This window comes from Rhincodon typus, chromosome 41 (assembly GCF_021869965.1).
Source record: "Rhincodon typus isolate 14 chromosome 41, sRhiTyp1.1, whole genome shotgun sequence".
NCBI classification, from domain to species: Eukaryota; Metazoa; Chordata; class Chondrichthyes; order Orectolobiformes; family Rhincodontidae; genus Rhincodon; species Rhincodon typus.
The window spans coordinates 9,757,443-9,782,452 of NC_063372.1; the positions used below are offsets into that span (position 1 = coordinate 9,757,443).

The 25,010-nt window shown below is 41.9% G+C and overlaps 2 protein-coding genes across 5 annotated transcripts in view; one reads left to right on the top strand and one right to left on the bottom strand.

Moving 5' to 3' along the window:
• Positions 1 to 23,314, top strand: part of LOC109925260 (sodium channel protein type 8 subunit alpha-like) — a 186,484-nt gene extending 163,170 nt beyond the window's left edge. Inside the window, exons 20-23 of one of the 4 annotated variants that reach the window (XM_048618897.1) lie at positions 164 to 337; positions 8,317 to 8,420; positions 9,985 to 10,066; positions 23,203 to 23,232. In XM_048618897.1, coding sequence (XP_048474854.1) covers positions 164 to 337; positions 8,317 to 8,391 — 249 coding nt within the window. In that variant the 3' untranslated portion in view covers positions 8,392 to 8,420; positions 9,985 to 10,066; positions 23,203 to 23,232. Of the gene's footprint in view, positions 1 to 163; positions 338 to 901; positions 994 to 8,316; positions 8,421 to 9,984; positions 10,067 to 23,202 lie in introns of those variants that run through there. The other 3 variants (XM_048618898.1, XM_048618899.1, XM_048618896.1) reach the window with 3 other exon arrangements.
• The window catches only part of LOC109926334 (aryl hydrocarbon receptor-like), a 76,778-nt gene continuing 74,895 nt past the window's right edge, over positions 23,128 to 25,010 (bottom strand). The window contains exon 13 of the mRNA XM_048618866.1: positions 23,128 to 23,301. Coding sequence (XP_048474823.1) covers positions 23,128 to 23,301 — 174 coding nt within the window. The remainder of the gene's footprint in view (positions 23,302 to 25,010) is intronic.

Genomic DNA, 25,010 nt, shown 5'->3' on the forward strand with positions numbered 1-25,010 from the left:
ATACACACAATTTAATACAATGTTAACAATCATAAAGTAAGGAAACAGGCCAGCCGATGCCGAGAGATGCCAAGCTTTGGCTCAAGAGGGTGCATTTTGAAGAGACCTTCTTTTGTTTCGAAAATCAATTACTATACAGTTTTAAAATAGTTGTTCTTTTCAGGCTTTTGAAGATATTTACATTGAACAGCGGAAGACAATCCGGACCATCCTTGAGTATGCTGACAAGATCTTCACATATATCTTCATCCTTGAGATGTTGTTGAAGTGGACAGCCTATGGATTTCAAAAATACTTCACGAATGCATGGTGTTGGCTGGATTTCCTCATTGTTGACGTACGTATCCGACCTTTTAGTGTACTTTTTGAGACCTTTAAGTGCTGGTGGGCGTGCATGATATAGTTATGTTTAGTTATATTCTCACCTAGCAGTATAAATGTGTTTAATTCAATATAATACATTTAAGGTGCAATGAACTGTTATGCCAATCTTGTCAGAGTATACTATGAACAAGAAGGTTTACTCTCATAAATAAATCTAAAATTCAACAGCAAATTATGTCAATGAGACCTCTCCATGATGGTTTTATGGCTGACTTAATCTGATAAAGAAATTGGTTTAAGTGATGGAGGGTTTTGGTCAATAGATTAGCAAATCTGAAGAAGACTTCAATCTTCATTCCATTCAGATTCTCTTCACCTAACAAAGCTTGAACCATTCCCTTTTCTGACAAATATATTGTTTATTTTTGTTTCAGAGGTTAATAGGCGTGTCAAATGATCTTTTCGCAAAAGATAAAATTTGTACGAACAAAATCTCAGTGTATTTAAAAGTGGAAATATTAATAGTGAATGTAAGACGTTGGGGATGCAGTACTTTTATTTTTAATTCATTATGCAGAAATTGGAGCCAAGTGTTGTCCTTTATTCATATATGCATTGGCTTGTCGTTCTTTTCTTGTGTAAAGAAAAATTGAAGTCCAGATTTTAAAGGTATCCTCTCCATCTTTCAATCATTTAATCTCTTTGAATGTTAACATATGGTAAAGCCTGTTCTGTGATATTGTCATAACTTGGAATATTATGTTCTGCCACTAGAGATATACTTGTGATTTACTTTCACTGTTTGAAGCATTTGTCTGTGCAAATTTATTGACTCTGCTGGGTTGTTCTATTATAGCACTGATGCTAATATGCAGACCTTTTCCAAAATGATTAAAATGCCATTTCAAATTTGGGTGTTTTGTTAAACAAGGAAGGCGTTGACTTCATGAAGTTGCGTATGTGTAACAATGTTCTCCTGTGATTCAATTGGCAGATTTTAGTTTGGCGTGTGACAGGACAATATGTTGTCCTTAATGTTGTACTGGGCATCCTCAATGCAGTGCTCATAGAATCCATACATTCGGCTCATCGAGTCTACACTGACCCTCCAAAGAGCATCCCACCCAGACCCACTCCCTGCCCTATCTTTGCATTTCCAACTCTAGACACTATATGAGCAATTTAGCATAGTCAGTCCACCTAACCTGCTCATCTTTGGACTGTGGGAGGAAACTGGAGCACCACAGAGGAAGCCCATGCAGACACAGGGAGAATACGTAAATGCCACGCAATCTGGTGCTGTGAGGTAACAGTGCTAACCACTGAGCCACTGTGCTTCCTTTTAATCTGCCACAGGCTTTCCTTCAGTAGCTGCAATGTTGAAGTGTTGACAATTTTTTTCGTATAACTGAAAAGTACATTTTTGTCATGCTACTACACTCAAGCTTTGAAATTCCCAATACTGTTGCAGTAATTTTCAGTGCCTCCATAGAAATTGCTGCCATACGTTACAGTATAATTACAAGCCAAGCATACATAATCATTCTCTGAAAGAATAATGCACAAAGCATGTCATATTTTTATTTTCTAATTAATCTGTTCAGAGACATTATGACACACTTCTAGAGCAGATGGGAGTTGAACCCAGGCCTCCTGGCTCAGAGGTAGGGACACCACCACTGTGCCACAAGAACCCTCCAAAATGCCTGTTATTCTCTTGTAGTATAGATTGCGATAGAAATTACCCTGGAGTGAGCAGGCAAAATAGATTATTGATATTGAATTGGCTGACCATTCTGTACCATCCTCAAAACTGAGCTCCATTCATTTGAATCTATCAAGTCAGATGTATGACACAGTCCATACAACACCCATGTTTAGCAACCCTACCCAAGTACATTTCTTCCCATATTGCACCACCCCCTCCCCAACCTCCCCATTTTGTGTTACAACATGTTGGATTCCCTGGTAGATTAAAAAAGTTATTCTTTCAATAACTGTATTCTTGGCATTTTTTTTATGCATTGTAAGCCTCGGAATGCCAATGTGTTGCCATTCATCAAAAGTTTTGGATTTGTATCAAATTCCTTTACTAGTTAAATAGATTTAAATTTTAATATAAACTAGGAGCAGCAGTAGGCCATTCAGCCCTTTGAGCCTCCTCATCCTCCATGGCTGACCCTCTTTCTCAATGCCATGGGGGCATCGTTAGCTCTGTTGGCTGGATGGCTGGTTTGTGATGCAGAGTGACGCCATCAGCACTGGTTCAATTTCCCCATACTGGCTGAGATCACCATGAAGGTTCCACCTTCCCAACCTTGCCCCTCACCTGAGGTGTCACCACCAGTCATCTCTCTAATGAGAGAATAGTCCTGTGGTCTTCTGGGACAATGGTGCATTTATCTTATCTCAGTGCCTGCTTTCTCACCATACCCCTTGAGGCCTGTAAGATCTAAAAATGTATCAATCTCTTTCTTGAGTATGTTCAGTGACTTGGCCTTTACAGCCATCTGTGGTAGAGAATTCCTCAGGGTGACCACCCTCTCAGTGAAGAAATGTTTCCTCATCTCAGTCCTCGCTGGTCTACTCCGTATCCCCCTGAGACTGTGACCCCTGGTTCTAGGCTCCCCAACCAGGGGAACTAAAAATAATAATAACTAAAATTGCTAATAATAAATTAATAGTCCATTTAAAATGAATAGTTTAGTGCCTCCATTAAAATAGCAGCTAAAGTAATGCCCGCAGTATAATCTCTGGATAAGGATGTTTAATTTTGGGGTGGAAAGCTGCCTCTGGCAGTGGTGTAGAACGAGCAATATTGAATTGGCTGCCTGTTATATGCAACTTCCTGATATTGAACTCAATCACAGTCAACAGGCCCAGATGAATTTCTACTCTACAGAGTTCGTCTTTGTAATGAGTCTAAAAATCCATGTCATTTTAAAGTTGTAGCAAAGATTTGTAGTTCGGGTTGTGGGTGAGGTTGTTGACTTGCTCGCTGAGCTGGCTTGTTTTTGTTCAGACATTTCATCACCATGCTAGGTAACATCATCAGTGAGGCCTCCAATGAAGCAATGTTATTCTACTCCGCTTGGAATTTATACTGTCCAGTCCGTTATGGTGAGTACTGTCATTTCCGGGTTTGATCTGTATGGGTTTGTATATGGGGTCCAATTCTATGTGTTTGTTGATTGAAGTACGGGTGGAGAACCATGCCTCTAGGAATTCCCGTGTGTGTCAATGTTTGACTTGGGCTACTATGGTTACCTTGTCCCAGTTAAACTGATAGCCTTCATTGCCTAAGTGAACTGATATTAAGGAAATGGCCGACAATGGGACACCTTCGCCAGCTGACTGAGCTCTACCTGCGAACAACTTCACTTTCTCCACGAGTGCCTCAGGAACCAGGTACTGCACCACAGCGTGAAATACAAACCTCCACTCAACAACCCACAGGCTATAAAATAGCTGAACGGAATGGATGCAGAATGCTATGAGCAATGATTCATGATGCCCATAACCGACTCCACAGGTACGAACAAGAAATTGCATGCCAAAAATCACAGTATCTAAGCACTACGGACCAGCAATGGACTACAACCCTAGAACAGGCCATCACCATCAATCAACACAAAACCAAATCTAAGAAAAGACACAGGCTACAGGAGAAACTCACCAAACTAATCGACCACAAAGACAAGGACCACAACAAACCGAACACAGGGATAAGAAATCTATCCAACAGACAACTCACAGAAACTGAGAAAACTGTCCTATTACAAAGTCTGAACAAGAGCCACAAAGATGCGAACAGAACAGACTTCATGGCCACCCTGGAGACTACATTAAAAGACAACAGACTCACGGATGAAACACAACAAGCCATCCGACAAGCTATAATCCCCACACTACACAGAAGGAACAAAGGGGACAACCTGAACACATCAGAGAGAAAAGCACTAGATAAACTCAAGAAAGACAAGAACATTATAATCCTACCAGCAGACCGTCATTATGAACAAACCAGACTACGTTAAGAAAGCACAAGCATTGTTTGCAGATACAACCACTTACCAACAGGTGGCGATAGACCCAACATCACAGCTAGGTAATAGGATCACCCAGACACTGAAGAGACTGAAGGATGCAGGGCAGACTACATGAGAGTGAAACCAGAAGGCACGAACACCCCCCCAGCTTCTATGGACTTCTTAAAGTACACAAACCAGACATCCCTCTCAGACCCATTGTCTCCTTACCAGGCACACCTTCACACAAACTGGCCAAGGACCTACAACAGAGACTGAAACACCTAGTCGACGGATCACCCCATTCCATCCACTCAACCCAAGAATTCCTCAATACCCTCAAGAACATAAAAATCAGCGAAGACGAGATTATGGTATCCTTTGACATCACAACATTATTCACGTCAATCGACATCCCACTAGCCAAAGAAACACTGGCCACATTACTAGAGGAAGTAGCAATGCAGACCAGCAGCTCCATCAGCAATGACATCATACTTGAACTACTAGACTTGTGCCTCACCACTCACTTCGTCTTTAATGGTCAAGTATATAAACAGATCAACGGTACGCCAATGGGGTCACCCATCTCAGGACTCAGTGCAGAAGCAGTCATGCAAAGACTAGAACACACCACCCTCCCCCACACTCAACCTAAACTGTGGATCCGGTACGGAGATGACACATTTGTCATTATTAAACGCAACAAATTAGAAGAGACCCACCACCTTATCAACAGCGTGTTTGCAGGGATTAAATTCACAAGGGAAGAAGAAAACAACAATCAACTTCCGTTTCTGGATGTTAGAGTTGAGCATATGACCGATGGGGAGTTCAAACCTCAGTATACAGAAAAGCAACCCACCCTGATCAAATCCTCAACTTCCACAGCAACCACCCCAACGTCCACAAACAAAGCTGCATTAGGACACTATTTAAAAGGGCCACAACTCACTGCAACATGCCAGAACTACACAGGAAAGAGAAGGAGCACCTATACAAAATCTTCGCTATGCACGGATATCCCCGCAACATCATCCGCAGATGCCTACTAAATAGACAACAACAAGAGGACACAGTACGCCCTAACACACTGGCCACATTGCCCTACTTCAAGAACATATCAGAACTGACAACGAGACTCCTAAGACCACTAGGAATCATGGTGGCCCACAAGCCCACAGCCACTCGATGACAAACACTTACAAGGATTAAAGACCCCATTCCCACCACATGCAGAAGGAACATGGTTTGCAAAGTGCCATGCAACGACTGCCACAAACGTTACATCAGACAGACAGGAAGGAAACTAGCCATCAGAACACATAAACATCAGCGAGCAGCAAAACGGCACAACGAACAGTCATATCAATATACTCGGACAATGAAGGCCATCAGTTTAACTGGGACAAGGTAACCATAGTAGCCCAAGCCAAACATAGACACGCACGGGAATTCCTAGAGGCATGGTTCTCCACCCGTAATGCAATCAACAAACATATAGAATTGGACCCCATATACAACCCATACAGAACAAAACCGGAAATGACACTACTCACCATAACGGACCAGACAGCATAAATTCCAAGCGGAGTAGAATAACATCACTTCATCGGAGGTCATACTGATGATGTTACCTAGCATGGTGACACAAGGTCTGAACGAAAACAAGTCAGCTCGGCGAGCAAGTCAAAAACCTAATCCATGTCATTTTTAGCCAATCTGTTAATACACGTGTGTATTAAGAGGTTGAAATTCCATTTGACCATAAGACCATCAGATATAGGAGCAGAGTTGAGCTATTCAGCCCACTGAGTCTGCTCCGCCATTCGATCATGACTGATGTGTTTCTGAACCCCATTCTCCTGCCTTCTCCCCATAACCCTTGATCCCCTTACCAATTAAGAACTTATCTATCTATGTCCTAAAGGCTTTGGATGACTTGGCCTCCACAACCCTCTGTGGCAATGAGTTCCACAGATCCACCACCCTCTGGCTGAAGAAATTTCTCCTCATCTCAGTTCTAAAGGGTCGTCCCTTCACTCTGAGGCTGTGCCCTTGGATCCTAGTCTCTCCTACTTCATGGAAATATCTTCTCCAAGTCCACTCTATCCAGGCCTCCCAGTATTCTGTCAGTTTCAATTAGATTTCCCCCATTTCTTTCTAAACTCTATTGAGTTCAGACCCAGAGTCCTCAACTTCCCCTCATGTGACAAGTCCTTCATCCCCAGGATCATTCTTGTGAACCTCCTCTGGACCACCTCTAAGGCCAGCACATCCTTCCTTAGATATGGGGCTCAAAACTGCTCTCAGTATTTCAAATCCAGTCTGACCAGAGCCTTATACAGCCTCAGCAGTACAGCCTTGCTCGAACATTCTTGTCGTACATTCTAGCCCTCTTGAAATGAATGTGAACATTGCATTTGTCTTCCTAACTGCCAACTGAACCTGTTCGTTAATCTTAAGAAAATCCTGAACTAGGACTTCCAGGTCCCTTTATACTTCAGATGTCTGAAGCCTTTCCCCATTTAGAAAATAGTCCATGCCTCTATTCTTCCTAGCAAAATGCATAACCTTTCACTTTCCCACATTGTAATCCATCTGCCATTAGCAACAGTTAATACATGCATACAAATTTTTTTGGGAAAACATTTACTTTAAACAAACAAAGGAAGTTAGCACGTTAATCAATGCATTACAAATGCCAGTAACAATTCGTATTCATTGAGCCCTTTAATGTAATAAAATGCCTCAAGGTGTTTCACCAAGAAATTTTAAAACAAAATCTGACAGAACTCCAACCTGATGGAAAATAGCGCACATAGTGTAAAAAATGGTGAAATGTTGTACAACACATATATAATTGGAGATTAACATACACACTATCCTCATTCTAAAATGAATGAGTTTCAAAAGAGGCTGTTCCACTTGTTCACGAGAAGGAAGGAAAAGTTAGAAAATGTTTTGCAGCACATTGGTACTTTGAATAACTTCTTGAAGTTTAACTGTTTATTGGTTTTCTTTTCATTCATTCTTGGGATATGGATGTTGTTGGCTAATTTCCCTTGAGAAGGTGGTGGTGAGTTGCCTCTTTGAACCGCTACAGTCCACGTGCTGTAGTTAGTCCACAATGTCATGAGGGAGGGAATTCCAGGATTTTGACTCGGTGACAGTGAAGAAACGACTGATATATTCCCAAGTCAGGATGGTGAGTGGCTCAGAGGGGAACTTGCAGGTGGTGGTGTTCTCATGAAATCTGCTGCCTTATTGGTCATTGTTAGCTCATAAAGTACCAATTTTATTGTCTATTTTGCTTTCCCAAGAGAGTGAACCACTGAGTGTTATTCTTTGAAGAAAGTTTACGATTTCATTCTTGCAAGGCCCTCTCTCCCTCGTTTTGTTCAACACCATTTGTAACCCCTTCACCCAAGTAGACTGGCCCAGGATCTATGGTATCTTCATGTCCACCACCAGTGTCAGGCTAAACCCACTTGACAGATTTGGGTGCTGGAATCTGCTTCCTTATGCTGAAGTAGCAGGGCTAAGACTGTAAAATTGAACATGGGCAGGAATACAGGAGGAATGGTATTGTACGAGTCACCATTTATACCCACCATGTACCCACTTGTTTCTGGAGAGAATCAAAATGTCACTGATAATCCAAACTCCAGGTGTGTGTGTGTGTGTGTGTGTGTGTGTGTAAGTTTATTCTAAAGCAACATATAAAACTGAACAAAGCGAAAGTTTATAATTACTTTGTGTTTTAGCCCAAAGATGCTTCCAACGATTGTTTTCAAACTTGTTAGTGTAATGTGAATGTGAAACACTCTGATGGCAAAATGGTGGCACATGATCTCTGTTAGTATTTTGCCTATGGATTTAAATTTCCATGTTGGTTGAATTGATTAGATAAACACATAATAATTAACATGTTACATACAGATCTCATTAACTTCCTTTTCAGAGTCTTGGACGATCAGCACCTTTACTTTTCCTTTTGGCTTCGGGTACAATAACCATTGTAAACAGGTGGACGTGAGCATGCTTAGTATTCCGTCTTGTCTGAAGGTGAACTAACGCAGTTGATAACCTGTAGACCAGTTTATTGTCTCACTCCCTTCCTTGTAGAATGGATTGCTCCCTCTTGTCATGTTTAGAGTGAATACTGACAACATTGTAAACATTTCTTTAAATTTATAGCCTTTTGGAAGATTTTGAATTGTTTCAGTCTACTGTGTGTGTTCTGTGAAAGTTCAAAGAATGAATTGATTTTAAGATGTTTCCCAGTTGTGCAGAACAACTGCTGTTGACCCCTTTGAGTACTGAAGACAAATTTGGGTCTGCTGAATTGTTTATGGTGGCTAACTCCCTCAGCATATTCCTGCTGTGATTTCTGGGGACAAGTGTAACATACAGTACCAATTATCTCTGTTAAATTACTATTGTTTGTTTAGTGATTTGTGTCAATCATAAGCTCAGCTAAAATGCTGAGTCAGAATTCATAACAGACAAACCAAATATTTGCATTTGTTCTTTATTGGATGGCTTAATTCTATTATATTGTCTTCAGTGCTCAGAGTGTGTAAAAAGAAAGCGAGTTAAAATGTTGACAGAATGGGTTTCTGTTCCTTCCTTTGTTTCTTTTTGGCCAAGTATCTTTTGAGTACGAAGGACTACACTCATGATAATCACTAAAATAAATCAGAGGTATTAAAAAGCATGGATCGGGGAGATGCTAGTACATTTATTCTACACATTCATCAAACCTGCTTCGTATATAATATCTGACTTTTTGATCATAGTGAAAGAGCCACATTACTGTACCAGTGCAATGTAAACCCAATCACAAATGCCATTAATTTAGTTGTTTAAAATAAGATCCAATCTAAGCATCAATATCAAGCCATGCTGAATGGGCATCCCTTAGAATTTGGATTTTAAACCGTTTGGAGATAGAGTGGGAAATTCTCTCTTCCCTAGGAGGTACTAAGGCGTACAGATTTCACTTATTTAACATATTAATACTAAAGTGTGTCAAACCTAGCCCCTCAGACTCTGTAATTTCCTCTCCCACCGCCGCACTTCTCTGCTCCCCAAGCCTTGCAGCTGTGTAGTGCCCTCATACAAACATTGAGTCAAGAACTGAAGAAGGCCATCTTCAGTGTCCAGTTTTTAAAGTTCTCACTTTAGCAAAGGCTCGAACTTTTGACCATGTTTTGCTTGAAGGCAATGTATTCTGCCCGGTACCATCTTCAAATTCTTCCTTGCCCATGAGTCTTTTCAAACCTGATTTAACAACAAATAACATTTCAGAAACTTCCCGAAGAGAGTGAGCTGGAGTGCAGCTTCCAATTGAAATTTTCTGGGAATCCCACTTGGTTTTGTGCATCTGAATTTGAGTGCAAAATGTTAAATTGAACATGACCGAGCTTAACAAATCATGAAATGTCGGTTTGACTATCGTTAGGAACAGTTTGTTTGCAGATGGAACCCTGTGTCCCTCTGCCACTCACCCACATCCTCCTGCATCCAATCCCATGACCCATTTCCAATGCAGTGCCTCTGTATATAAAGGATATATCAGAGGTTAATTTGATATGCAGCACAGATTTACCTGTATTCTTTTTTGTAGGTACCTTTTATTTGTGTGGCTTAATTTTCTGGGCTTTTTCTCCCCTCACTTCGATCGGATCTTCACAAAGTAAAGGGCAAGGGTAAGGTTCTTATCATCCATTGGGCGTTTTCCTCCAACAGGTCCCCTTTAGTTGTCTGTGTGTCTGTGACCCTTCTTTTCACTTTTCTTCCTTTTGTTCTGTCTTATGCCTCTTCTCAACTTCGCATTTCCTTCTAGGTCACTAGGAATTACTTCAGGCAAGGGAAGTAGGGAGCTGGCCTCAGTTCATCGCAACGAGCTTGAGGCAATCTCACAATTAGTCCATTTTGTTTCATCAGCAATAGGGCCTTTGCTAACAGTATTGGGAACTTTGCTTTTCTGTTTCTGTATAGGTTTCCTTAGTCAGCCTCGTAGCTAATGCCCTGGGCTACTCCGAACTAGGTGCCATTAAGTCTCTTAGGACACTAAGAGCTTTGAGACCTCTAAGAGCCTTGTCACGATTTGAAGGGATGAGGGTAAGATGGAATAGCAGCTGACCTTCTGCATGCATATGAGAACAAGTTTAAGCATGCTAGAATTGATCAATAAACTCTGGGAAGGGGTAAATTAACCATGACACAGCTGCTGAACTTATCCCCTCTCCCTGTTATTCCCCCACCTGCACCCTCTCCTGAAAGGGAGATACATTAGGCTGCCTCATCACATTTAGACTGGCCCAAACTACATGCCATCGTAGAACATACATCAGCCGTTCTCATTTGGCCTGGCTTTCCTTTAGTGTTTAAAAGGGTTTTTCTGCTGTAACCTAAATGGAGAATCACCAGGTGCAAAGATGTACACATGGAGCATATGCACAAGTATGGATCAGGCCAATGTGACTGATTGGAAATTGATCCACAAAGTGCCAAACTTGATTAAATTCATTGATTGGGAACTGTGATCATTTGTGTGCAAATCTGAGGTGGAATCGACTGTTTTTGACGTCTGAATGTATGTGTGATCGTAACAGTGTGTTTCTCAGCTTGTTAAATATATGCACAGCCGTGGTGTTCATCTTGTTGTACCTGGTTGTTCTCAATCCAGTCCACTGGAGACTGGTGGCCTTGTCTGACAGCTTTTCCTTCCACTCCCTCCCTTCTTTATACCATGCTCTATGGTACTCCTGTTGTGTCACTTTAAACGAATCTGAACACAATCAAGCATTGCACTGACTGAGTTTGATGCCATCATAACATTTGAAAGATTTGACATTAGAGAATGTGGGATGAAACTCACTGCTGTTGATTGCATGGAATCCATATTGTGTAATCGACCAGACATTTTGAAGATGTGTGTAAATTATAATGTACCTGTACCTTTATTTTGACTGAGCAAGTACACAGTACAGACCATCCAATGCTCATTAAGCAGGCAAAACTTGGAAAAACTCAATTTTTTTCCAGGTTTTGCATTCAATGGCTTGCAAGTATCCCTAGTTTAGATATATGGTATGGTCAAGAGGAACTGTACGACCAATCAAGCCAGTTTAAACCCCCCCAAACCTAGGACAGGCAAAACTGCAGTGTAAGGTGACTAATACAACAGCAAAAGTAAGGACTGTGTTCCAAAGATGTATTTGATCTCTAATCACCTCACACTCGTAGAGTAAGGTACAGACTGACAAACTCATAATCCATCACTTATTTTATGCTCTGTATGTGCTGCGCATTTTAAACGCACTTTTATACTTACCCTCTGTTTGAAAATTGCCTGCTGCAAAGCCAAGGTAAGTACATTGCAGAGAATAAAGGGCGGATTTTCATTACCGAGATGACAAACAGGCGAGTGCTGAGGTAGGCTGCTTCGAAGGCCTGCCTGGGTTCATTGGGAATACCTTCCATTTCTTGTAGAAGATCTTAGCCTCTTCTGCCCTCATACCTCCAATCTCACGCCCACACCCCATGCCCTCTCTATGCCAACACATGCCACTCACCCAGCATCTACTATGGGCAGAGCTCAGTAGCCAACTGGAGATGGAAAAAACAAACTTATAACAACTTAATGGAGATCTCACTTATACCTTCTTTAATGCAAAAATCTCCCATTTGTGAAAGGCAGTCAAAGGTTTTAATTCCCCTCAGCATCCAATCTGTATTAAAATCCAAGTTCTATTTATGTAACCAGATCAAAAGCAGCTAATGCTTTAATAACCTCTTTAAACTGTCAATCAAAATGCAACCTCTAGTGTTCCAGTCGAGAGAAATGTTCTTTTAATTTTTCAAACTCAGCCAAGATTTCAGAATCATATCAGCTACAACAACAACCCTTGGGAAATCCCAATCAACAACTCTATTGATACTGCAGGAATAAATGGTAATAGGTTTTTTCTCTCTTTGTTCTTATCTGGGATGTGGGCATCACTGGAAGGACTGGCTTTTATTGCTAATTCTCAATTGCCCCTTGAACTGAGTGGCTTGCAAGAGTCAATCCAGAGGACGGTTAAAAGTCATCTACTTCGCTGTGGCTCCGGAGTCACATATCGGCCAGACTGGGGAACGATGGCAGATTTCCTTCCATAAAGGGCATTAGTGAATCAGACAATTACATGGTCAGCATTAGGTTAGCTTTTAACCCAGGATTTTAATGAATTCAAATTTCACCTCTGCCAGTGCCTCCCCTTTGCTAATAGACATCTGATTGCCTATCCATCAAAGCAGTCTCACAGAATCTCAGAATTGTTACAGTGCGGAAGGAGGCCAGTCAGTCCATTGTCCCTGCAAAGAAGGAAGCATTTGTCAGGCACAGACAGCAGAGATTGAGTGAATCCCTAGAAGAGTATAAAGGCAGCAGGGGTATGCTTAAGAGGGAAATCAGGAGGGCAAAAAGGGGACATGAGATAGCTTTGGCAAATAGGGTTAAAGAGAATCCAAAAGGATTTGCAAATACATTAAGGACAAAAGGGTAACTGGGGAGAGAATAGGGCCCCTTAAATATCAGCAAGGTTGCCTATGCGTGGAACCACGGGAGATGGGAGAGAAACTAAACGAGTATTTTGTATCCGTGTTTACTGTGGAGAAGGATATGGAAGGTATAGAACGTGGGGAAATAAAAAGCGATATCTTGAAAAATGTCCTTATTACAGAGGAACTGACGTTTTCCCAGCCACCGTCAGTTCTGAGGAAGGGTCACCAAACCCGAAACATTAACTCTGTTTTTTCCTCCACAGATGCTGCCAGACCTGCTGAGCTTTTCCAGCAACTTTGTTTTTGTTGTTGTTGTTGACAGAGGAAGTGGTGTTAGACGTCTTAAAATGCATAAAAGTCGATAAATCCCTGGGATCTGATCAGGTGTACCCTAGAACTCTGTGGGAAGCTAAGGAACTGATTACTGGGTTCCTTGCTGAGATGTTTGTATTATCGATAGCCACAGGTGAGGTGCCGGAAGACTGGAGGTTGGCTAATGTGGTTTCACTATTTAAGAAAAAGCTAGAGTAAGGAAAAGCCAGAGAACTATATATCAGTGAGCCAGACATCAGTGGTTGGTAAGTTGTTGGAGGGAATCTTGAGGGACAGGACTTACATGTATTTGGAAAGGCAAGGACTGATTAGGGATGGTCAACATGGCTTTGTGCATGGGAAATCATGTCTCACTAACTTAATTGAGGTTTTTGAAGAATTAACAAAGAGGATTGATGAGGGCCGAGTGGTGGACGTGATCTATATGGACTTCAGTAAGGCGTTTGACAAGGTTCCTCATGGTAGACTGGTTAACGAGGTTAGATCACAGGGAATACAGGGAAAACTAGCCACTTGGATACAGAACTGGCTCAAAGGTAGGAGGCAGAGTGGTAGTGGAGGGTTGCTTTTCAGACTGGAGGCCTGTGACCAACGGTGTGCCACAAGGATCGGTGCTGGGTCCAGTGCTTTTTGTCATTTATATAAATGATTTGGATGTGAACATAGGAGGTATGGTTAGTAAGTTTGCAGATGACACCGAAATTGGAGGTGTCATGGACAGTGAAGAAAGTTACCTCAGAGTACAATGGGATCTTGATCAGATGGGCCAATGGGCTGAGGAGTGGCAGATGGAGTTTAATTTAGATAAATGTGAGGTGCTGCAGTTTGGAAAGGCAAATCAGGGCAGGACTTATACACTTAATGGTAAGGGCCAGGGGAGTGTTGCTGAACAAAGAGACCTTGGAGTGCAGGTTCATTGTTCCTTGAAACTGGAGTCGCAGGTAGATAGAATAGTGAAGAAGGCAAATAGTATGCTTGCCTTCATTGGTCAGTGCATTGAGTATAGGGGTTTGGAGGGTCATGTTGCAGCTGTACAGGACATTGGTTAGGCCAGTTTTGGAATACTGCGTGCAATTCTGGTCTCCCTGCTATAGGAAGGATGTTGTGAAACTTGAAACGGTTCAGAAAAGATTTACAAGAATGTTGCCAGGGTTGGAGGGTTTGAGCTACAGGGAGAGGCTGAATAGACTGGGGCTATTTTCCCTGGAGTGTCGGAGGCTGAGGGGTGACTTTTTAGACGGTTATAAAATCATGAGGGGCATGGATAGGGTAAATAGACAAGATCTTTACCCCATGGTAGGGCAGTCAAAAACTAGAGGGCATCAGTTTAAGGTGAGAGGGTAAAGATTTAAAAGGGACCTAAGGGGCAACTTTTTCACACAGAGGGTTGTGCGTGTATGGAACAAGCTGTCAGAGGAAGTGGTGGAGGCTGGTACAATGGCAACATTTAAAAGACATCTGGATGGGTATATGAATAGGAAGGGTTTAGAGGGATATGGGCCAAATGCTGGCAAATGGGACTAGATTAATTTAGGATATCTGGTCGGCATGGACGAGTTGGACCGAAGGGTCTGTTTCCGTGCTGTACAGCTCTATGACTCTATGACCTGTTCTATTACCTTGTACCAGTCTCCTGCCTTTTCTCCATATCCTGGCACACTGTTTCTACCCAAATCATCAGTCCAGCAAAGGGCGTTATTTTTTATACTAACTGACAAGTTTATTTGTCATAAATTACTGGGTTGGATAAACAGTCAAATCACAACACTTAAACAGACCTCATCTACCCTTCATAAGCATTTACATCTACACCATCTCACACTCTCATACTGTGGGTTAAGGCTCTTGGAGCAGTAGAAATGGGGTCTGATTGATCAAAGTACTGATTTCAAATGGCTCTGCTGAGTTTTCTGCCTGTCTGATTTGCGTGTTTGCTGGTGGGTGAGGGCACCTAATCGGGCAGGAGGATACCAAGTGAGAATCCCACTTTCATCCTGCCTCTGCCCCAATTAAGTCCAAGGTGGGAAGGCTTGTGGATGGCCTTCCTTCTCCAATGCCCAACAATGCTGATATTTACCTCACAGTGAACAAGGGAGTTTGAAAGACAGAAAAATTGAACAGGAGTAGGCCATTCAGCCCTTAGTACCTGCTCCACCATTCAATATGATCATAGCTGATTATCCCAACTCAGTCCCCTGTTTCCACTTTTTCTCAATACCCTTTAACCCTAAGAACTATATCTAACTCCTCTTTCAATGTTTTGGCCTTGACCACCACACACCCCCACTTTCTGGGTGAAGACATTTCTCTTCAGCTCAGTCATCTAATTCCTTCTTGAAAACTTGCCCTTCAGGAATCATAGCGAACCCTGCCATGGTGCCTGGAGAGGCTCTGAAAGAGTCGGAGGTCAGGAAGGAGGCAAGTGGTCAAGGGAACCGGCATTGGGAAGAGGCTTTCCCACTGAGAGACATCTCCTCTGCCCTTGCTCCCAACACAACACCATGCGTCAGGACCACTCCTCAGTGAAAGACTCTACCACGCCGGCTGTACTTCATGACAAGCATCCTTCAAAGAATCACCAGAAGTATTCAGTTTATGGGAGATGGTGATGGTAATGTCAATGGATTAGTAATCCATAGGTCCAAAAAATGCTCTGGGGATGTGGGTTCACATCCCATTACAGCCACTGGTGGAATTTAAATTCAATGAATACATCTGGAATTTGAAAGCTAATCTCAGTGATGGTGACCATGGAACTATCATTGATTGTCGTAGAAACCCATCTGGATCACTGAAGTCCTTCAGGGAAGGAAATCTGCCATCCTTATCTGGTCTGGTCTACTGCAGGAGGACAGCATGGTTTCACAGGCTCAGACTCTTCAAGACAACTTCAGGACTGATGTCATAAAATCTCTATAGTGCAGATAGTAGCCATTCAGCCCATCATGTCTGCACTGACCCTTCAAAGAGCATCCCACCCAGACCCAGCCTCCCTGCTCATCCCCATAATGCTGCATTTACCTAGCTTGCACATCCCTGAACCCTATGGAGCAATTTAGCATGGCCAGTCCACCTAACTTGCACATCTTTGGACTGCGGGAGGAAACCAGAGCACCCAGAGAAAACCCATGCAGACACGGAGAGAACACGCAAACTCCACACAATTGCATGAGGCTGGAATTGAACCCAGGTCCCTAGTGCTGTGAGGTAGCAGTGCTAACCACTGTGCCACCCCAATATCAGGAAGTTCTTTACATGAAAAGCAGTCACTCTTTGGAATAACCTTGCCATTTAATTAAGGCCCCCTCTTTGAAATAGCCTTGTATGTGATTAAGGCCCCAGTGCCATACATCAGCACAGCCAAGATTTAATCCCTGATCTGAACTGCAGCAAACTGATTAAAGGCTGGGTGTTGGTAGGGGTGCTGCATTTGACCTCAGCTGAATTTGGGAGGTATGAATCATGAATTTTTAAGCTTCATTCACAGGGTGTGGGCATCACGGTTTGGCTGGTATTTTTTGTCAATCACGAACTTCCCTTGAAAATGTGATGGAGAGCTGCTTTCTAAAACTTCTGCTATCCATTTGGTGTAGCTTCACCCTACAATGTTGGTAGGAAGGGAATTCCAGGATTCTGATCCAGCGATACTGACGGAATGACGATATATTTCCAAGTCAGGATGGTAAGTGGCTTGGAGAGGAACTAGTGATGTTCCCATGCATTGGAATACATGGGATAAGACAAGTATCCTGCTGCTCTTGTCTTTCTAGATCGTAGTGGTCGTGGGTTTGGAAGATGCAGTGTAAGGAGATTTGATGAATTTCTGCAGTGCATCTCATAGATGGTACACACTGCTGCTACTGAGCGTTGGTGGTGGAGGGAGTGGATACTTATGGATGTGGTGCCAATCAAGTAGGCTACTTTGACCTGTTTGGTGTCGAGCTTCTTGAGTGTTGTTGAAGCTGCCCCCATCCAGGTAAGTGGGGAGTATTCCATCACACTCCTGACTTGTGCCTTGTTGATGGTGAACAGGCTTTGCTTTGGGGAGTGAGAAGGTGAGCTATTTGAATCTGCATTTAAGGGGACAGGATCAAAGTTGAGGATGTCGTGACAATATAGTCTGCCAATGTAGGAAACATGAAGAGTTGCCATTCGAGAAGGTACTGAGGGCATCTGGATCCTGTACTCCAGGAAGAATTTGGGTGCTTTGAGAAAAAGAAGAGCAGAGAAAATATTTAAAAAGGAAGCAATTCCAGTGATGGTTTGATTCATAATTATGGGAACATGTTAAATTGCTTTGTACCACAAAGACAGCGCTCCATCTGAGAGGATCCTGAATCAACCAAACTGGCCAACCCGAGACTTATGGATGGACCTGTATTGATGTATGTTTCCATCTTTACTGCAGTTGCCTAAGGTCTTCATTGGCCCCTCTAACCCAGTCAGTTGTTTTTGAACTTGTAATGATGCCTAGCATGTTTTGAACCTTTTGGACTCTTCCAGCTCATTACCTCCTAGACATAACAAACATTCCTGAATGTTTTAATGGGTTTTTTAGAAGTCAGAAAAAGAGGTTGAGACCAGAAAGCAACTTTCTACAGCCTGTATGGTTTTTCATCAAAACTGATCCATTTTCCTCTTGTTTCATTGCATCTTCGTGTAAGTTTAACTTAACAAGTTACTTCAAGTGGAAAATTGAGCGCAAAAAATGCTCAACAATCAGACAAATCTCTGAATCGTTTATCAAATGTGCCATTGAAGGCAAATTGTGAAATGGTAGCTAATCGAGTCCACAGCGAGAAAAGCCTTGAGAGAATGTATAAAAGAAGTTCATTTGGTAGCAGAAGGTGTCAGACTGTCGCACTAGTTATCCAGAAGTGCAGAGAAATACTGAGAATACTTGATGGTTTGAGATAGATAATGGCACATTTGAAGCAGCAGTTATATTCTAGCCACTTTCCCCAATTTAGCTTGAAGAAAGTTAGAGTGGAGACTTTATTGAGACACAAGACAATGGTACTGCGAACAAAGATTTGCAGGAACTAAACTTAATATGGACAATGCATAAAGCTTGAGGATCAACAGCCAAACCACTGAAAGAAGTGAGGAACCAGAAAGCAGTTCAATATCTTGTAATGAAAACGGTGAAAATAATTCCAGATGTAAAGTCCAAACAATTTTGAATAGCTCTGAACTAAACTTTTAAATGCTACAGTGCAATAAGATAAAGAATGTGCAAGAAATGTAAAGACATATTTCTTGCACAAGTGTTGAAAACCCAGAAGTCAGAACAAAGACAATCTTCAGTAGATGCAAGCTAATTGTAGCTTATTTGAAGATCATATTCTCTTGCATAAAGTTATTGAACCTGTAGCCACTAAATATCCCAATAAGTTATCTGATAACTTGCTGTTAAGCACCAAGCAAATCAGATTTCAGCTTGCCTGTGCTTTTCTTGTTGATGCTTTCCTAACAATCAATACCTGAGATTGATCCAACGGAAGAGAACTTTAGAAATGTCTTTCCTCCTGTTTTTTAAAAAAAATTAAAATTAAACTGTTGGAAAAAGACATGTTGTGTTAGACACTCTTTAAAACATACAGAACAGAGTTTCAAATATTACCAACTGGATATGGTAGATTTTGCAGATTTGGTAGACACAACCAAGCAATTCATGCAACAGTTATGATAAAGTCCCAAATCAAGATATACTGTCCAAGTACTCAGAAAAGTAAAATTCAACAATGATAGTGAAAGCAAGTGATTAAGTGTGTTTGTGTAACCACTAAAGCCACTTAACCAAGCTTCTGTAAGTGGTGAACTCTCTAAATCAGCGACACTTGAAGACATTCACGGTTGGCATGATGAAGATTGGGTTTTCGGGGCATATTGTCTTTGACTAACTGGACCTGCTGCTACTTTCTCCACACCGTTTCAAAGGTACAAATGATTGGATGTGCCATTTGAAATCTAAGCAGCTCGTGAGGAATTTCCACAAGATTCCATGAGGTCCTTGAAATTGAGAAAACATTGCAGTTTAGCCAATGATACAAATGGATGACTGCAAGAGGAGCCAGGAGCTTATTGTTAATGCATTAAGCAGAGCGTGTTTACAGCACTGGCTAGGAAGGATTAACAGAATGATATCAATTGGCATATATTCAGAAGCAAAAATTTGAAACCAGCACTGTTAGAACAGAATAGAAATTTAGTGTCACATGTACTTTTATATGAAAAATACAGTGAGCATGTTTATAAGTCACCCCACCACAGTGCCTACATCAATGACATATCCCCATTCTAAACAAGAAGGAGATGGGATCCAGAGCTCTTCACGGTTAGAGAAGTGAATTTACTAACCATTGCTGAATAAGGATATAGAAAGAAAATGTACACTAACTGCTCAAAGACAAACAGCAAATACCAGAAAAGCCCTGGGAGAAATTAAAACTTTCATTTATTTGAAGGAAAAAAATTGTCTCATGTTCTGGCTATTCAGATTCCTTTAGAATAAGACCGGTTTCAAAAAAAAAATGTCAAGAAGTTCCACTGAAGGTGACAGCGTATTCCAAATGATTTTCTATCAGAAAATGGTCCCCCCATTTGATTTGAGGAATTTGCAACAGTTTGCAGTCACTCCACCAGTTCACAAGCCAGACAGAAAGATAGAGAGCACTCTAAATTGTAAAAGTTTAACGCAGCTCCTTACTTCAATCCTCCTGGACAATACAATACAGCAAGTGAAACACCAGACAGTTAATTTACTGGACGCAATACCCAGCTCAAAGACTACTTGATCCTTTCTCATGAAGCTAACAAAGGTAAGTGATATAAAAAGCAAGCTATACTTCAGGAGTGTGAAGGAGGTCCAGCTCTACAGGAAAGGCACCAAAGACCTCACTAAGGATTGAGAAAGAGTCATCAGAGTTGTAAAAAAAAAGTGAAGGAACTGGACAGGGATGAAATCAGACGGGAATGCAATCGACCAACATCAGACCCAAGGGTAGAAAGTGCTTTTAAAGGAACGGAAGAGACTCAGGAATTGGAGCCATTCTCTGTGGATTCACCAGGCTACATATTCCATTGCACAGAGGGTGTGACCCAGGCAGTTCAGAGTTAACAAGTCACAGCAACAGAAAAGACTGTGTCTAATCACAAGAAAATAGTGAGCTAGAACAGCAACTAATCTCCCAGAGAGGAGAAGTTGCAGCTAAACCTTATTGAGGATGCACAATAGAGTCTTGCAAAAAAATCCAATGATTTTATAGATGAGGAACTGGATTTCACCTGGATGCATATTGTTGTATCATTGTGCCACGGTCAAGTGCAGCACATGCTCAAACTCTTCCCTCTGATCTGGGGTGGGGGAGGAGAGGGCCAGGGTTTTTATGATTGACAGCTGCAGATAGTTAACCAACATTCCTTCAGATGGTTGACCAGTGAACACCACAACCCCAATTTTTCTCTGCTCTACACTTCCAAGTGTGCCTTCTTTTTAAAGTGAAGGTACCAATATTCGGTTCTGTTACAATTGCACTTGCCCTTGTACCATGCTGAGTGTCTCACAAGGGATGTGTAAAACATCAGAGGTTTTTAACGGAGCCAGCACTGTTTCACAGCTTTGTGCTGTTACTAGCTCAAGTTTAGGATGTATTTAACAGCTGAAGAGTTATACCAGTTTCCACATCGCATTGTGTCCATTTGAATCCTCAAATCTGAATCTGCAGAATGAGGTTCCTGTTTAAGTTACCCTTTTATATGTTGTAGAAGAGAGTGGAGGTGCTTTTGGAAGCCAGGAAGATGAATTATTAGTTAATGGTTTTGCCTTGTAAGCGTTTGTTGGCATATATAAGCATATGTGCTTTGCCTATCTTGGAAAAGGCACAACAATTCCTCAATTTTCCAATTCAGATCAATCTTTTTTAAAAAAATCAGTCACCCCCAGCTAGCCACAGGATGATAGTTCATTTGGATATGTCGGTGTTAATAGGATCCAAGCTGGTGGGCGAGTTGGAAACCATGACCTGTAGCCTTACTTTGTGGAAAAGGTTTATCAACTTACTCAATCTTACAGCTCTTACCCAACAACCCCAGTGTTGCAGTTGTTCCTTATTTATGTGTGGATATTTTATAACCAACCCATTCAGAGATGTTATTACCCACCTCTGGAACAGGTGGCACCTCAGTCCTGGCCTCCTGGTTCAGAGGTAGGGACACTACCATTGCACCACAAAAGCCCTTCTTATTTATAAGTACTTAAAGGCAGTTCATACCTACCACCTGTTTCTGTTAATCTTAACAATTACATTAATAGACCTTAACAGTGTGATTGATTAGACATTATTACAGTATATCAATAGCACTTCTCCAAACGCATCTGTAACAGAAGAGGAAGATTAGCTCTGGTCACTGTGTGTAATGACACAGTAAAGTGCTGTTTACATTTCTGTAACACGCCATGGTCAACATGTTTCAGTCCTGATTCTTAATGAAATCACTTTTCCCAAATGACACAGCATACAAATTCTTTGAGGTACATTTATGAACGGCACTTCAGAATGTTCAATTTTGCATTCAATAATTTGATCAATTCAGAGGGGGAGAAAAAAGTTTTTTTGAGAAAACTATGACATCAACTCCATCAGTAAAATGCACTGATTACTTTCATTTCTGCTTAATGATTATCAGTCTCTCTCAATGCACATTATCTTTGTTTTGCATATCTGATGAAGTTCATTGGATACATTTTGAACTTCAGGTGACATAGTAGGTTCAAGCACCCCTGTGTGACCATTCCAAAATGGCAAGATTCAGGGTTAGTTGTAAGTTTGCCATCTTGACCAGGCTGCTTCTCCTTGCAGAGAAGGGAATGAAGAACATGGATCTAATCATTAGACACCCGACTCAAGAATGCCTCGTACAAGGTTGTCTAAGAGATCCATGGTACTGGAAAATTAGGAAGATATTTTATAAATGAAATAAATGGTAAAATAATGAAAACCTTTAATTTTTTGAATGATGAGTTTTCTAAATTTGAATTTTGAAAAATGGCATAGCATGAGAGTGGTCAACCTTGTGTTCATGCCTGTGAATTATTTTCCCCCCACATTGTGTGTTCCCTGTCTTCCTGGAAAGCTGTTCAGTTAGAAGATCAGGCAGGTCTCAAGAAGGCACAAGGAGAGGACTGGAAGCAGTCACCCCCCGAGCTGCCTGAGAGCACCTTCGAGTGGCCAGTAATGGTATAGCAATGGAATAGAGGCCTCTCAGCCAGAGTATGATGTATGGCCCAGGGAATCGAAGGAAGAGAAAATTGGGAGATTCAAACTATACTGCAGAAAAAAAATCTATCCAACAATCATTTGACTCTTTATCCTTAACAATTTGCCAATAATCACAGTCTAATAAAGGGGAAAGTATCTATCTGTTCCTGTAACTTGTTTCAAAACTTGATTCCACTCCAAGCTATGCTTTTGCCTACTATCTTGTGATATGCATTGCAAAGAGCTTGTAAAACCCCTTGTATATGCAGGAAATGGCATAAAGATGCTGTTCTGTAACTTGCATGCATACCTCAAATCACCACTGCCTGCTTCCAAACAGCTTGTAAGACTGCACGCTCAGCTATTAACTTTACCATTGGCCCCGCTTATTCAGAAATAAAAGTCGGAATGACAGGGTTTAAGCTGAGCAGCAGGAGGATGTGAGATAACTTGTTTAAGAAAATAATACCACTTGTTTCAAACATCAAAATAGCAGGATCAGAAATATCTGTATGGATTCCTGGATCAATCACACAAGCAGTTTTGTAATATTAATAAAGTCAAACCTAATAACCTTCAGTATAGTACTTGACTATGCATAAAGCGACAGCAGCTTAAACCCTGACCTAAAATTCCTGGTGTATGGTCTCAAAGACTTTTCTTGTCACACTGATCTTCTTTCTTTCTGCGTCCTGGTGCAGGTTGTCGTCAACGCTTTGGTGGGTGCCATTCCTTCCATTATGAATGTACTGCTGGTCTGTCTCATCTTCTGGCTCATTTTCAGCATAATGGGAGTGAACCTTTTTGCTGGAAAGTATTATTACTGTTTTAATGAAACCTCCGAATATAGGTTTCTCCCCTCGGAAATAAACAACAAGACAGATTGTGAGGCCTTTATAAACCAGACCAGCGATGAAATTCGATGGAAGAATGTGAAGATTAACTTTGACAATGTTGGAGCAGGATATCTGGCTTTGCTGCAAGTGGTAAGTTTCTTTCCTGTTTTGGCACTGCTAATAGACTTCTGTGTGTGTGTTGGTGCTCAACACTAAATTACATTGGTGTAGTGCCTTTAACATCCCATCTAGGTAAGTGAAGGTGGCCCTGGGAATGGAATATTTTCCAACTCTGGCACCCAGGCAGTCCAGGTACACACATCTGCATGTGTGTGTGTCTATTTGTATGTCTGTATGTTTTGTTTCTATTTCCACTCTGACCACTGATCTCAGGCTCACATGGATCTCATTGCGAATTCCAGATGCATTGGCAATAATATTCCTTCTATAATCTAAGAATGGGATACACAGTACAGAAATAGGCCATTCAGACCAACTAGTCCATGCCAATGGAGCCCCCTCCTACCTTTACTCATCTTAATCTTATCCTGAGTAGCTTTCTGTTCCCGTCTCCCTCATTTGCTTGTCTGGCTTTCCCTTAAATGAATCTATCCTACTTTCTGCAGCCATTCGCTGTGGGAGGGAGTTCCACATTCTCACCACCCTCTGGGTGAAGACATTTCTTCTGAATCCCCTGTGGGAATTTCTCAGTGACTGTCTAATGTTAATGACCTCTAGTTCTGCTGTTCCCCACAAGAAACAGAAAATCGAGTCAGGAGTAGGCCATTCGGCCCTTTAAGCCTTCTTGAAAACATTCAATGTTTTGGCCTCAACCACATTCTGTGACAGAGAATTCCACAGGCACACCATTCTCTGGGTGAAGTGATTTCTCCTCATCTCAGTCCTAAATGGCCGACCCTGTATCCTTAGACTATGACCCCTACTTCTGGACTCCTCGGTCACTGGGAACATCCTCCCTGCATCTATTCTGTCTAGTCCTGTTAGAATTTTGTAGGTTTCTATGAGATTCTGTCCCCTGCCCCACCCCACCCAACTTCTTCTAAACTCCAGTGAATATAGTCCTAACCGATCCAGTCCCTATTCATACATCAGCCCTGCCATCCCAGGAGTTAGGAACAAAAACAAAGTTGCTGGAGAAGCTCAGCAGGTCTGGCAGCATCTGTGAAGGAAAAAACAGAGTTAACGTTTCGGGTCCGGTGACCCTTCCTCAGAACTGGTGGTGGCTGGGAAAACGTCAGTTTATATGCAGAAAATAGGGAGGTGGGTGGGGTAGGGAGTAAATGATAGGATAGAGCCCAAAGAGAGAGAAAGACAGTTGGACAGACGAAGGAGTTGCTAATAATCAGGCTGGGAGGGTGAACAGTTGTTAGTGGGGACAGTTAGTGACTAACAACAGGGGGTGTGTAATGGCAGGCTATGTGGTAACGTAGGTCCCAGGAATCAGTCTGGTAAACCTTCACTGCACTCCTTCCATCGCCAGAACATCCTTCCCCAGGTAAGGAGACCAGAACTGCCCACAGTACTCCAAGTGTGGTCTCACCAAGACCCTGTACAATTGCAGCAAGACATCCCTACTCCTGTACATGAATCCTCTCATTGTGAAGCCCAACAGACCATTTACCTTTTTCACCGCCTGCTGCACCTGCAATGCT